This window comes from Phacochoerus africanus, chromosome 3, assembly GCF_016906955.1.
Source record: "Phacochoerus africanus isolate WHEZ1 chromosome 3, ROS_Pafr_v1, whole genome shotgun sequence".
Classification (NCBI taxonomy): domain Eukaryota; kingdom Metazoa; phylum Chordata; class Mammalia; order Artiodactyla; family Suidae; genus Phacochoerus; species Phacochoerus africanus.
Window position 1 is genome coordinate 35,097,397 of NC_062546.1, and position 15,582 is coordinate 35,112,978.

General features: G+C 41.8%; 1 protein-coding gene across 1 annotated transcript in view; it reads right to left on the reverse strand.

Moving 5' to 3' along the window:
- CFAP61 (cilia and flagella associated protein 61) overlaps positions 1 to 15,582 on the reverse strand; it is a 255,401-nt gene that overhangs the window by 208,687 nt on the left and 31,132 nt on the right. The window contains 1 exon segment of the mRNA XM_047771596.1: positions 13,448 to 13,580. Within this exon segment, the coding sequence (XP_047627552.1) occupies positions 13,448 to 13,580 (133 nt within the window).

The following is a 15,582-nucleotide window of genomic DNA, read 5'->3' on the forward strand; positions in this document are numbered from 1 at the left end:
TGTACCCCTGATTTATAGTCGGTCAGTTAAAAGTACAGGTGACAACCTGGGGCTAGTGACTGGCATCTTATGGTGGGGAGCAGTCTTGTGGGCCTGAGCCCTGGTGGGGTCTGCACTAACTCTGGGCAGTATCAGAAGTGAATTAAACTGTAGGACACCCAGCTGGGGTCTAGAGAGCTGGAGAGTCGGCTGGTGTGGGAAAAAACCCAACACATCTGGTGTCACAAGTGTTGTGTGACACTTATCTCTTAATGAGTAAGTAGCTGATCTGAGCCGATTATTGGTACTGAAATATTATAAATTAACAACAAATTTTAATACCACATTGAGAGATGACTGTGAGGGAAATTCTTTGTTACGTCCCTTTAGTAATTCTGTATTTCATTCTTTTCTGCAAGGAAAGCATTTAAAATTTCGCAAGAAGTGAGAGAGAATGCAGTTCTTAGGTTAACTAATCTTATTTGTGGTAATTACTTTGTAATATGTATACATCTGAAAATATTACATTGTACGCCTTATATAATGTTATATATCAATTACATCTCAATAAAACTAGGGGAAAAGGAAAATAAGTAAATTTCACATAAATGATTCCTTTGATTATTATGTGGGTTTTAAGCAAATTCCGGTGACTGATTTAACTCTGACAGCTCTTATACACGAAACCAGCCTTTTCTGGGTGGGTCCGACCCCTCCGATGTCCAGACTTCATTTCCTGAAACAACCTTTCCATCCAGGAAGCAAAAGACGAACTCAACAATTGTCAGCATTCCCTGTTTCTAAGAATGCAGCATCATTCCATAAACACCCAGTCAGAGAAAATGGTTAATACTTTAACTTCCAAAAGTAGAGAAAGAAGCTATAAAGAAGCTCACTCTTTTCAACAACACAGGACAAAAATTAGGAATTAAACTATCCGTCTTCAAACAAATGTGTGTCTTCTGGCTTAAAACCATGTGTCCTCAAACATGTGTCAGAAAAATAAATGAGAGGTTCCCATCGTGGTCAATGAACCTGACTAGTATCCATGAGGACGCAGGCTTGATCCCTGGCCTTGCTCAGTAGGTTCAGGATCTGGTGTTGCCATGAGCTGTGGTGTAGGTCAAAGACACAGCTCAGATCCTGTGTTGCTGTGGCTGTGGTGAAGACCGGCAGCTATAGCTCTGATTCGACCCCTAGCCTGGGAACCTCCATATGCCGAGGGTGTGGCCCTAAAAAAAAAAAGAAAAGAAAAATAAATGAGAGACACTCTGTATTTTCTCCCAAACGGTGGAATACAAGAGGAATTCTAAAAAATTAATTTTTTTCCATGCCTATTCTTTTCTTATAGGCCCCCCAAAACACTAGCTGTGAAAGGCTGGATTTACACAGCTGTTTTATAAAGCCATCGACACTTTAATAAAAGTCCAAAATAAACATTTTAATTTTTTTCCCAAATAACAAGTGATTGTTTGTCTTGTTTGCACTCATGAACAAAGGCTGGGGAGCCGCAGTTGTCTGGCTTCTCTGTAATTTTAGGCCCCAGACTCAGCAGACGCTGATTAACCAATCCATCTACCATATGTGCAGAACGGGGCGGCCAGCCTCGCTCTCGGGGGGGAAATTGGCATCCATCTCGGTTCACATGGAGATGTCCTCCTCATCTACAGCCATGCTGGCTCGGTGCAACTTCCATGGCCTCAAATACCTTTTGCTGGCTTCACGGCGAGCTGCGTGTGCATGATAAGGATGTATTATTTATAAGACCGCTGTTCGTAATGAGCTTTTACACTAATGGCTCATTGTGTTTGGAAGTTGATTTCAAATGGCAGGGATCACACATTCTGATGAAAATGAGAAAAAAACATGTTTTGCCATTGGGAACAAAGATTTCACGTTCTCCAAGGCTGCAACCTGTTATAGGCCCATCATTCATTCCGGGGTTGTGACAATTCGCAAAAGTTAAGCATGATGGACGCAACAGAGCGCGGACGTATTGTGGAAGTGTCTGCTTTTTTCCTGTGGGTTTTTCTTGGAAAGAACTGTTGTGATGCAAGCGATGTTCTTACATATGAAGTGCTGGGAGTATTCAAATGCATCTTTGCATGTGTGTGTTTTCTGGATAAAGAAATTGATTTGACAGACTTTTTTTTTTTTAACAGTACAGTGAAAAGGCATTGATTGCTGGCGGCTGTCTGTCTTCAGGTCACTGGTACTTTCCACCACAGAGCTGTCTTTCATTATCTTACACCGGAGAGCAAAGCTAAGAGTTTGCTGCTGTTCCTGTTTTTCTTCCTTGGTGACACATAAGGCACAGATTACTAGAAAACCATGTGTGCAGCGGCTTCATCTTCACAAGCAGGTCCATTTACAGGCCTTTGGGCTGTGTCGTTCATGCTTCCATCTAAAAAGCCCCATGTCACCCGCCCCTTCTGGACAGTATTCCACAGTGAGGGTGCCCTCACTGCCACTGTCAGCTCTGATCCTTCCTGCCTGATGCCAAGGGCCTGGCTGGGCTGGCAGGCTCTGCTCACCCGCAGGTCAGCGGTGCCTACTCGGACCGCTGCTGCCCGCACTGCGGATGCTGCCAAGGCAGACGCTCTGCCCATCTGTCTCGAGGAGCCGCCCTTGGCCTCCACGGCCTTGCCCTGAAATCTCAGTTTGGAGTAAACACCAGATGTCAAGGGAAGCCAGGGTTAAGTTATGAAAAGCAACCTGCAGAAACATGATGACTCAAAACTCCTTCAAAGTAGCAATTAAACTACAGAAAGCGGTGGCAGTTAAAAACCTTTGTTAAGGGTCCCCCACAGGGCAGACAAGGCTCCCAGGCCTTCCACCTGGATTGCCTGTGACTGCCTCGGGTGTCTGGGAAGGGAGAGGCTTGGAGTAATGTGTGCTGTCATCTCTGGTCCCCTAAAAGGGTCATGTGCCAGTTGATGCTTCACTGGCACTGGGGTGGGGAGAAGCCTTATTTGTAACATGTGCCAGTTTCTGTGGTGTGAGCCCTCCCGCTGTGGCCAGTGAGAAGCTCTAAGTGGGGAGAGTGGGGAGAAGACGTGCAGTCACCGTCATCAGTGCTTCTAACACCACAGACATAAATGAACCCATGAGGACAGACAATAGAAAATGATTACAAAGTGATGAGTTTTGAGCATTTTCATTAATTTTGTTTTTAGTAGAACTTATTGCACTGTTAGTTTATATAATTTAATTTTTGACAATGGCTGTGTTTAACAACCAGCTTACAAAGTTCCTGAAGATTTAACAATGGGCTCTTGTGAGCCAGACTGAGCGAGCGCCAACACACTGCTGCTGAAAGGGCCAGCCCAAGGAAGCCCAGGTCGCTGCGAGGAGGGTCCTGGGAGGTGGATGGAAGGAAAGTTACAGCCCTGATCTTGAACCCCCAAAAGGCTTAGGACACCCCAGAGGACTTGGTGCAGACTGGAGATTCATTCCTGGATCATAGATGGGCTTGCTAGCCATCGACAGGTCCTGTTCCTGCCCTTTCATTGAAGATGGAGCCTCATGGTCACATCTCAGAACACAAAGCCTTGATGTCCAGGCAGCACCACCTCTTAGAGATCAGACTGGACTCTGCCTATGTCTTTAGAGACACCAAAGGATCCTTTTGGGGTTCAGGTGGCAATTTTCAGCCTGCAGTATTCCTCTGATGTTTATAATACTCAAAGTGTGTAACACACAACTACAGATGGTGATAAATTCATTTGAGTAATAAAAAAAATGAAAAAAAAAGTGTGTAACACATGATAACAGAGGGAAAGAATGTGGGGGAAGAGGTCACGACACACTCTTCACAATCACTAACTCAAGTGATTTGGGTTTAAACTGGCACCTTGAAACCAAAGACTCGAAAGCCTTCTCCAGAGTAACATCAGCATCATGGTGGTATAATATGCCCCTTCTTTTTATCTCCTGCTCAGCAGTGAATATTTGGCATCTGTCTATGAAGAAAAGTGCCTGTGAGGAGCTGCGGGATCCAGCACCGTTCACCCAGGGACCTGCAAGGAGTCTTGCCCGCCTGTGCATTGGGAAATAGACAGATCTCAGTCCAGGTTGTGGACCCTGCAGAGGCCTGTGACAGGCTCCAGCCCCTCTCGGCCTGGGTCCAGGAGCCCCTGAGAATACTGACTTGGACAATCACTCATGGATGAGAGAGCCTTTGATGGAGTTCAGGTTTCCAAAGGAGAAGTTTCAGCTCCATTAGAGCAAAAATAATACCAGTTTGGATGCCATGGAGTGGGTAAGATGAACAGCCTGCCTTTACCCACAACACCCATCCTCCAAGGCAGCACAGCTTAGGGCCAAGATTTAATCCCATAATTTATCCCGCTGGGGTGGGTAAGGGAGAGCATGTAAGGGGACCTGGCTCCCCTAGCTATGCAGGATGCTGCCAGATGGGCTCACTTCTCTCTTGTCCCATCCAGTGGACTAAACTAGGAGCTCCATGACAGGGGGGGTGGAAAGAATCTGGGACAACAGCAGAGAGGACCCTCAGAGGACATTAACAGGATACAGATCCTAACTGCATTATGGTCTCCATCACGAAGCTCACTCACGAGCTTTGGGGAATATTTCATCCATGGATCCTGCCAACAGGCCCACAAGAATCCCAGCACTTCACCTGCCTCATTCACAAACCAGCCCCATGTACACTCCCAGTGGTGGTGTGTGAGCAGACTTTGGCAGATAGTTAGTGAGCATATGGAGAAAGTCAGCCAATCTATGGGCCAAAAGGAGATCACAAGCTTGAGCTGTAGTGCCACCTTTGGGAAAACAAAAGCACTCTAATCTGGTGTTTTGCAGGGTCCAGAGGAGACATACAAGCGTAAGAATTCTGCCACAAGAGAGAGCAAGAGGCATAGGGCAGGTGTACCTACAGAAGGTCTAAGAAAGCCTCAGAGTTTGCAGCAGGACTGAGAGAAGGTATTTCTCCTCCAAAGACTGGAGGAGGTGACTGCTATTCAAATGGGAAGAGAGTGATGCAAAACTCAAGAACCATGAAAAATCAAGAAAATATGACACCTTGAAAGGGTCACAATAATCTTCTGGTAACTGCACCTAAAGACATGGATAAATGGTAAATCCCCAATTTACCAGAGAAAGAATTGAAAACAGCTATTTTAAAGAGACTTAGTAAGCTACAAGAAAACACAGAAAGACAATTCAACAAAATCAGGAAAACAAAACACAAACAAAATGGGAAGTTTAACAAAGAGATGGAAACCGTAAAAAGAACCAAACAGAAATTCTGGAGCTGAAGAATCAATGAATGACTTCAAAATTCAATAGAGAGCATCAGCAGCAGACTTGATCAATCAAAAGAAAGAATCAATGAGACTGAAGACAGGAACTTTGAGAGTATCAGGTCAGAGGAGAACAAAGTAAAAATGATGAAAAAGCTTGAAAAAAGTCTATATGCTCTATAGGATACTATCAAAGGGACCAATTTGTGAATCACCAGAGTTCCAAAATGAGAAGAGAGGGAGAGGGGGGCAGAGAGCTTGTTTAAAGAAATAGTGGGAGCTTCCTTGTGGTGCAGTGGGTTAAGGATATGGTGTTGTCTTCTGTGGTTTGGGTTGCTGCTTTGGTGCAGGTTCAATCCCTGGCCTGGGAACTCCCACATGCCATGGGTACAGCCAAAGAAAAAAAAATACAAACAAGAAATAATGGCCAAGAACACCCCAAATCTGGGGAGAGATATAGATATCCAAGTTCATGAAGCACATAGGTCACTCAATAAAATCAACTTAAAGAGATCCTTTCTGAGCTACATCATAAAACTGTCAAAAATCAAAGAAAGAGGAGAATCTTAAAAGCAGCAGGAGGAAAAAAAAATCTCTTGACTTACAAGGGAACCCTAATAAGACTGTCTGCAGATTTCTCAGCAGAAACCTTATGGGCCACGAATGAGTAGGGTGATATATTCAAAATGCTGAAAGAAAAAAACTGCCAACCAAGAATATTTTGCTCAGCAGAGCTTCCTTCAGAAATGAAGAAGAAAGAAAGACTTTCCCAGACAAACAAGGTGAGGCAATTCATGCCCTACAAGAAATGCTGAAAGAAGTTCGTCAAGCTGAGATGAAAGAATGCTAATTAGTAACATTAAAATATATAAAAATAGAAAACACAATAGTAAAGGTAAGCATCCAGGATACTCTAAAACTTTAATATGGTGGAGAATTAATCACTTTAGCGTAAAGTTTAAAGGACAAGAATTTTAATGTTTTAATAACTATAGATACATTAATTTGTTAATGAATATATAATATGAAAAGAGATAAAGTGTGAAAGTAAAAACCTAACAGGGAGAAGCAAAAGGGTAAAATTTTTGTGTGCATTTGAAATTAAGTCTTTTGTGTAAAATAGACTGTTATATTGTAAGTTTGGGGGGTTTTTTTTTGTTTGTTTGTTTGTTTTTTTGGTCTTTTTAGGGCCATACCTGCAGCATATGGAGGTTCCCAGGCTAGGGGTCGAACCGGTGCCACGGCTGCCAGCCTATACCACAGCCACAGCAATGCAGGATTCAAGCCATCTCTATGACCTACACCACAGCTCACGGCAACACCAGATCCTTAACCCACTGAGCAAGGCCAGGGATTGAACCCACGTCTTCATGGATACTAGTCAGGTTTGTTAACTGCTGAGCCCCAAAAGGAACTCCTATATTGTAAGATATTTTATATAAGCTTCATGGTAACCATACAGCAAAAAGCTATACAAAAAATAAAGAAAAAGTAATCAAAGCATCTCACTACAGAAAATCATCAATTCATAAAGGAAGGCAGCAAGGCAGGGAGAAAGGAACAAGGCTACTACAAAACAGCCAAAAAACAGTAAGATGGCATTACTAAGTCCTTACCTATCAATAATGATCTAACTATAAATGAATTGTACTCTCCAGTCAAGAGACATAGAGTGGCTAGGTGCTTAAAGAACAAGACTCAACCACATGCTGCCTATAAGAGACTCACTTCAGCTTTAAGGACACACATAGGTTTCAAGTGAAGAGATGAAAAAAAAAACTATTCCCTACAAATAGAAACCAAAAGGAGAACAGAACTAGCTATATTTATATCAGACAATATAGACTTTAAGCCAAAAACAATAATAAGAGACAAAGAAGGTGATTACATAATGATAAAGGGGCTAATTCATCAAGAAGATATAACAATCATAAATATATATACATTGGAGCACCTAAGTATATTAAGCAAATATTAACAGATATAAAGGGAGAAAAAGACAACAACACAATAATAGTAGGGGACTTCAGTACCTCACTTTCAACAATGAATAGATCATACAGTGAGAAAATCAACCAGGAAATATTGAACTTGAATCTTACTTTAGACAAAATCAGCCTAACAGACATGGACAGAACATTCCATCCAACAGCAGCAGAATATGCATTCTTCTTAAGAGCACATGGAACATTTTACATGGTACATCAGATGATAGATCACAAAACAAGTCTTAATAAATTTAAGAAGATTTAAATCATACCAAGTATCTTTCCCAACATTGTAGGTATTAAACTAGAAATCAAGAACAGGGGAAAAGCTGAAAGACACTCCTTTACAACCAAGAGGTCAAAAAATAAATCAAAAGGGAAATTTAAAATACATGTACCAACATGATCATAACAGCACTATTTACAACAGCCAAGAAATGCAAACAACCTAAATGTCCACTGACAGACAAATGGATTTAGAAGATGTGGTACATATACACAATGGAATACCACTCAGACATAAAAAAAGAACAAATAATACCATTTGCAGCAACATGGATGCAAGTAGAGCTTCTCATACTAAGTGAAGGAAGTCAGAAAGAGAAAGACAAATTCCATAGGATATCACTATATGGAATCTAAAATATGGCACAAATGAACTTATCTATAAAACAGAACCAGACTCACAGACATAGAGAACAGACTTGAAGTTGCCAAGCAGGGAGAGGGGAGAAAGTGGGATGGACTGGGAGTTTGGGATTAACAGATGGAAACTATTACATTTAGAATAGATAAGCAATGAGGTTCCACTGTACAGCACAGAAAACCATATTCAGTCTCCTGGGATAGACAATGATGGAAAATAATGTAAGAAAGGGAATGACTGGGTCACTTTGCTGTACAGCAGAAATTGGCACAGCATTGTAAATAAGCTATACTCTAATAAAAATATTTTTAAAAATATGTTGAAACAAAAATGGAAACACAATAAAGCAAAATTATTCTAAGAGTTAAGTTTATGGTGGTAAATGTCTATATTAAGAAAAAAGAAAGATCTCAAATAATCAACCTAACTTTACACCTCAAAGAACCAGAAAAAGAAGAACAAATTAAGTCCAAAGTTAGCAGAAGGAAGAAAATAACAAAGAACAGAGCTAAAATAAATGAAATAGAGACCAGGGGGGAAAAATTTAAAGAGATCAGCAAAACTAAGAACTATTTTTTAAAAAGATAAATAAAATTGACAACCCATTAGCTAGACCAAGGAAAGAGATAAGGCTCAAATAAAATATCACTTGTGGTATTATAAGCGATACCACATATACAAAGGATCATAAGAGATTACTATGAATAATTACATGCCAACAAACTAGATACCTAGAATAGACAAATTCCTAGAAACAGACAAGCTACCTAGACTGAATTATAAAGAAATAGAAAATATGAACTGACCAGTTACAAGTAAGGAGATTGAATCAGTAATCAAAAACTTCCCAACAAAGAAAATCCTAGTATCAGATGGTTTCACCGGTGATTTCTAACAAACATTTAGAGACGAGTCCATGCCAGTCCTTCTGAAACTCCTCCAAAAAACTGAGGAGGGAGCACTCCCAAACTCATTTTGTAAGGCCAGCGTTATACTGATCTCAAAGCCAAACAGGGGCACTATGAGAAAAAACTATACGCAAACATCCCTATTACATACAGATGCAAAAATTCTCAACAAAATACTAGCAAACTGGATTCAACTGCATGTTAAAAGGTTCACACATCATGACCAAGCAATGCTTACCCCTGGGAAACAAGGAGGTTAAATATATGTAATAAATGTGACACACCACATTAATAGAATGAAAGATTAAAATCTTCTGATCATCTCAATAGACGTGAAAAAGCATTTGGCAAAATATAACATCCTTTCATGGTAAAAATGCTCAACAAATCGGGTATAGAAGAAGCATACCTCATCATAATAAAGGCCAATAATGAAAAACGCACACCATACTTAGTGGTACAATGTTGAAAACTTTTCCCATAATCAGGAACAAGACAAGGGGGCCCACTCTCACCACTCCTCTTCAAAATAGAAGAGGAATTCCTAACCAAGGAAAGGAAGCAAACTGAATCCAATTAGAAAAGAATAAGCAAAACTTTCTTTGTAGATAGTATGATTTTTTTTTTTTTTGGCTGTGCCCATTGTATTTTCAAGTTCCCAGGCCAGGGACCAAACCAATGCCAGATCCTTAACCACTGGGCCACCAGGGAGCTCCTGGTAAGATCTTATATGAGGAAAGTCCCAAAGAGTCCACCAAAACACTGTTAAAACTAATTAACAAATTCAGTAAAGTTATAGGACATAAAATCAACGTACAGAAATTAGTTGTATTTCTATACATGAAAAATAAAATACCTGAAAAAGAAATAAAGAAAATCACTGCATTCACAATAGCATGAAAACAATGAAATACCTAGGAATAAATTTAAGGAGTTTTTCACAGAAATAGAAAAAAAAAATCACAAAATTTGTATGGAAACACAAAAGACCCCAAAGAGCCAAAGCAATATTAAGAAAGAAGAACAAACCCTGAGGTATAACACATTATAATTTTAAGCTATATTACAAAGCTATAATAATCAAAACAATATGGTACTAGCATAAAAATAGACACATAGACAAACCGAGCAGAATAGAGCCCAGAGCTAAACCTACACATTTACAGTCAACTAAAAAAAAGGCAAAAAGACTCCTTGAAGAAAGGACAGTCTTTTAAATAAATGGTGCTAGGAAAACTGGATAATCACATGCAGAAGAATGAAACTATACTCCTATTTTATACCACTGATAAAAATGAACTCGAGGAGTTCTCGTTGTGGTGCAGTGGTTAACGAATCTGACTAGGAACCACGAGGTTGCAGGTTCGATCCCTGGCCTTGCTCAGTAGGTTCAGGATCTGGCGTTGCCATGAGCTGTGGTGTAGGTCGCAGACACAACTTGGATCCTGTGTTGCTATGGCGCTGTTGTAGGCCAGCGGCTACAGCTCCGATGAGACCCCTAGCCTGGGAACTTCCATGTGCTGCGGGAAGCAGCCCTAGAAAAGGCAGAAAGACAAAAAAAGAAAAAAAAAAACTCAAAATGAATTAAAGCCTTAACATAAGGCCTGAAACTATCAAACTCCCAGAAGAAAATATAGAGAAAAGCTTCTGGACATTAGTTCTGGCAACAATTTTTTTGATATGATACCAAAAGCACAAATAAAAAAAGCAAAAATTAGGAGTTCCTGTTGTGGCTCAGCAGAAACAAATACAACTAGGAACCGTGAGGTTGTGGGTTCAATCCCTGGCCTCGCTCAGTGGGTTAAGGATCCTGTGGTGTAGGTCACAGACACAGCTCAGATCTGGCGTTGGTATAGCTGTACTGCAGGCTGGCAGCTGTAGCTCCAATTCAACACCTAGCCTGGGAATCTCCATATGCCATGGGTGCGGCCCTAAAAAAGCACACACACAAAAAAAGTAAAAATTAGTAAGTGAGACTACATCAAATTAAAAAGCTTTTGCATAGCAAAATAAATAACAAAATGAAAAAGCAACCTACGGAATGGGAGAAAATACTTGCAAATCATATATGTGATAAGGGGTTAGTATTCAAAACATGCAAAGAACCTGTACAACTACTTAATAGCAAAAAAAAACAACAAACCCAAACAACCCGATTTAAAAGTGGGCAGAGGAACTGAATAGACATTTTTCCAAGAAGACATCCAAATGTTCAACAGGTACATGAAAAGATGCTCAGTATCACTAATCATCAAGGGAATGCAAATCAAAATCACAACGAGATTATCACCACACACCTGTTAGAATGGTAATCATCAAAAGACAAGAGATAACCAAGTGCTGGCAAGCATGCGGAGAAATGGGAACCCCTGTGCACTATTGGTGGGAATGTAAATTGGTGCAGTCATTACGGACAACAGCATGAAGCTTCCTCAAAAAAATTAAACATAGAGCTACCATATGATTCAGCGATCCCACTTCTGGGTATATATCCAAAGAAAATGAAAATAGGATATTAGAAAGATATCTGCACTCCAATGTTTACTGTGGTATTACATGCAATAGGCAAGATATGGCAACAAAGTGGCCCGATGAACGGATAAAGAAGATGTGCATGTATGCATGTACATACGTATGTTTACATACAAACACACACACACACACACATATATATATATGCACATATGTGTCATAGATATTATTCAACCATAGAAAAGAAGGAGATCCTGCCACTTGTGACAACATGGATGGACCCCCAAGGACATTATATTAAGTGAAATAATTCAGACAGAGAAAAACACTGTATGGTATTGCTTCTATGTGGAATCTAAAAAGGCTGACTTTTTTTTTTTGTCTTTTTGCCTTTTCTAGGGCTGCTCCTGCAGCATATGGAGTTTCCCAGGCTAGGGGTCTCATTGGAGCTGTAGCCGCTGACCTATGCCAGAGCCACAGCAATGCCAGATCTGAGCCGCATCTGCGACCTACACCACAGCTCATGGCAATGCCAGATCCTGAACCCACTGAGCAAGGCCAGGGATCTAACCTGCAACCTCATGGTTCCTAGTCGGATTCGTTAACCACAGAGCCACGACAAGAACTCCATAAAAAGGCTGACCTCTTAGAAACAAAGAGTTGAATGGTGGTTACAAGGGGTTGGCGGTAGCGGTGGGGGGTGGGGGTAAGAGATGTTGATCAAAGGATACAAATTTCCAGTTATAAGTTCCAGATATCTAATGTACAGTATGGTGATTATAGCTAATGATGCTGTATTAGAGACTTAAAAATTGCTAAGAGGGTAGATCTTAAATGTTTTCACCACACACAAAAATGGTAATTATGTGACTTGATGGAGGTGTTAGCTAAAGCTATGGTTTGTAATCATTTTACAGTGTATCAATGTATCAAACCAACACACCTTAAATTTACACAATGTTATACGTCAATCACATCTCAATGAACCTGGAAAAATAAATAAAGCCTTCTCCAAAAAACAAAGACCAGACTAAGTTGAATGGGTACACTCTGAGTCTGGTATGAATCATTTCATTTATCCATAGTTTTTACCTCATCATGTAAAGATGTGATTTTCCAAAATCGTGCTTTTGGGCCCAAATACTTCCTGACCTTGCCCTCTATCAATAGCCTGGTGCCAAAGGTCAAATGATAGTATGTGAAAGCAAGCTCTCAAAAGACAAAACAAAAACTGAAATACGAAAAAACCCAAAACTAAAATTTTCAGGGTAGAAGAAAAAGCGATCATGGACAGTACATTAGAATCTAATTTTCAGGGCCAGTTCTCCCCTTAAGAACCTAGCACCCAGGGAGTTCCCATTGTGGGTCAGTGGAAATGAATCTGACTAGCATCCATGAGGACAGGGTTCGATCCCTGGCCTCGCTCAGTGTGTTAAGGTTCCGGTGTTGCCGTGAGTTGTGGTGTAGGTTGCAGACTCGGCTCAGATCCCGAGTTTCCGTGGCTGTGGCCGTGGCTAGCATCTGTGGCTCCAATTTGACAATAAAAGGACCAAAAAAAGAAACAAAAGAAAAGAAACTAATGCCCAGGTAAATCTAAATTCATCCTGTTCGTCACCAGATGTGTTTTCCATCATGTAGATAAATGTTTTACCATCTGGACGGCACAATGGAACTACAGGGGGAGCTTTTAAAAAATACTGAGGTACCTCCACCCCAAAAGATGGATTTAAGTGGCCTGAGGGCATCCTGGCATCAGGAATTTGTCTTTGACATATAATTCACCTACTGAAACCCAGAGAATCATCTGTTAAGCCCATTACACCTGTAGCCCCCCATCACTGCTCAAGTTCACTTTAATTGTTGCGACAAAAGACTTGCAAGTCCTCCAAGAGGCACAGAGCCTAAACAATAAGATGTTTGTCTAAGTGGTTTTCCAGGAACTTGGAGTCAGGTTGCACCTAGGTGGTCCTCAAGCCTATTAAGACAGGGCATCTGGAAGGACTTTACAAATCTAAAAACCTAAAGCAGGAACACTGGGGTGGGGGTGGGTGGCAGATGATCACCCAGCAGGAAAGTGAGCCCGGCACACCACTGGGAAGGGGGAGGGGGCGCTCGGCAAACCAGGAGCCCTGGACTCACCTGTCTGTCCCACTCACATTGGGGGGGGGGTGCAGGTGGATAATCACGCACCTCACACACAACAGCATGGTTCTCTTCATCCTGAGCCTCTATGAGTTCAGCCAGGAAGTACTCGCCGTAGGTCTCCTTCAGGACGGTGTCGTGGTGCAGGAAGATAGGCATGAGGTCGTCGTGATCTTCCACCCTGTTTAAGGGAAAGGAAAGGCTTCCTTCAGAGCTGGTTCCCTCCTCTGCTCCCTGATGGCGCGTCCCAGACCCTGTTCTCCTCACCTGCCCAGAGCAGGGCAGCCGCCCACAAAATGAACTTGCCTTGAACAGGAAAGAACAGACAACAAAAATGTAGCAGACAAGCCGCTGCAAACATTTCAAATTGTGGTAAGTTACTTTGGGGTGGAGAGTGACGGGGCCAAGGGGTCAGGGAGGAACACCTGTGCGAGACCTGAATGGGGACACAAGGAGGAAGCTACGTGGAGACCTGGAGCTGTGGGGGAGGAGAGAGGAGATGGTCCAGGCGAAGGGGACACACTCGGCACACCCTGGGTGCACAGCAGCATCAGTCATAGATGGCACAGCACCTCCTAAACGTGCTCCAAGGAACGCCCTTCTGTGACATTGCTCTGCTTCCTCCCCTTAGAAGAAATCCTCTAAAACCACCTTCCTGCCATAGGTTCCCTCGGGGATCGTCACAGTTATAAAGACTCTGGGAATTACTATGATAAAGAATATTTAAGCTTGTTTGTGCCTTTCTCCAACAGGGGCCCAGGGTACCTTCTATTCCTAAGATGTATCTATACTTTCATGGATGGGGGAGCAATACTGTTTTGAAGGTAACGAAGCTCTGCTCACTGTCCTGGGCACATCCTCCTCAAACCTCCTACCCAGGACCCTCTGCAGTGACCTCAACCACCAGTGTGGGGGGACAGGAGGACCCAAGAACTGGGCTTGGGGCAGCATGGTGAGGTGGCCCTTGGCCCCCATTCTGCTGCCATATTTAACCCTCCTTTTCTTCTTTTTAGTAGATTCTGGATTAAGTCTAGTATTCTTCACCTGTCTAAGGTGTTCTTACACATTTTCCTAGTAGTTTTCTATTTTTATTTTTATTTTATTTTATTTTTTGTCTTTTAGGGCTGCACCCACGGCTAATGGAGGGTCCTAGGTTCAGGGTCAAATCGGAGCTGTAGCCCCCAGCCTATACCACAGCCACAGCAACATGGGATCTGAGCTGTGTCTGGCACCTACACCACAGCTCATGGCAACACCGGATTCTTAAACCACTGAGAAAGGCCAGGGATCGAACCCGTGTCCTCATGGATACTAGTCAGATTCATTTCTGCTGAACCACAAAAGGGAACTCCAGTTTTCTTTTTTAAATGTTCCATATTTGTATTTTTTTAATAGTATAACTTATTTGAGCACTAACCCTCATCCCCCTCCCCTTTATTTCATTACTATGCTGTGTTCATCATCCCATTTTATCTTCTAATATGTTTCTTTGATGTTACCAGCAGCTCCACCCAATGAGTGACAAAGACTCTTTCCTTGACCAAACTCTAGCCCAGGATACTTGGAGCCTTTTCTGAACCTTGGCCTAAAAAGACTTGAACAAACACTAACAGTTCCTAACAGCTCAAAACCACACTCCTAGAATGATCCTAACCTCTCTTAAAGTGCCTGCCTGAGACACTGTCACTACTGTGGCTTGGGTCACTGCTGTAGTATGGGTTCGAACCCTGTCCAGGGAAAATTCCATGTGCCGCAGGTGCAGCCAAAAATATAATTAAAAAAAAAACAAAACAAAAACAAAAAAGAGCCTGCATAAGAAAGCTCAAGGCTGCCAAAAGAATTTCCTGTTTGCTCCCAGCCTCTGTGGGAGGTAGGAGCCTAACTCCCATGAGGTCCAGGTAGCGACTCTGATGGGAGTCACATGGACCAACCCCACCTTTTCACTTTCTGTAATTTTTCACTTCCCTGACTCTACTGAGACCCTGCTGACCCCCAACTCCCTCATTTTCTCTGTTTTTCCTTTCTAAAGTATTATTTCCTTATTTGTTGGCTTTATTTTCCCTCATTTTCTTTTCAAAAGGCCTAGTTACCTTGGTACAAACCTCAGTTGAGTTCAGTTCACCCTGGATGTTTTCCCTATCACAGTGGTTATGTTATTACTGATTAACATCTGTCCTCACCAG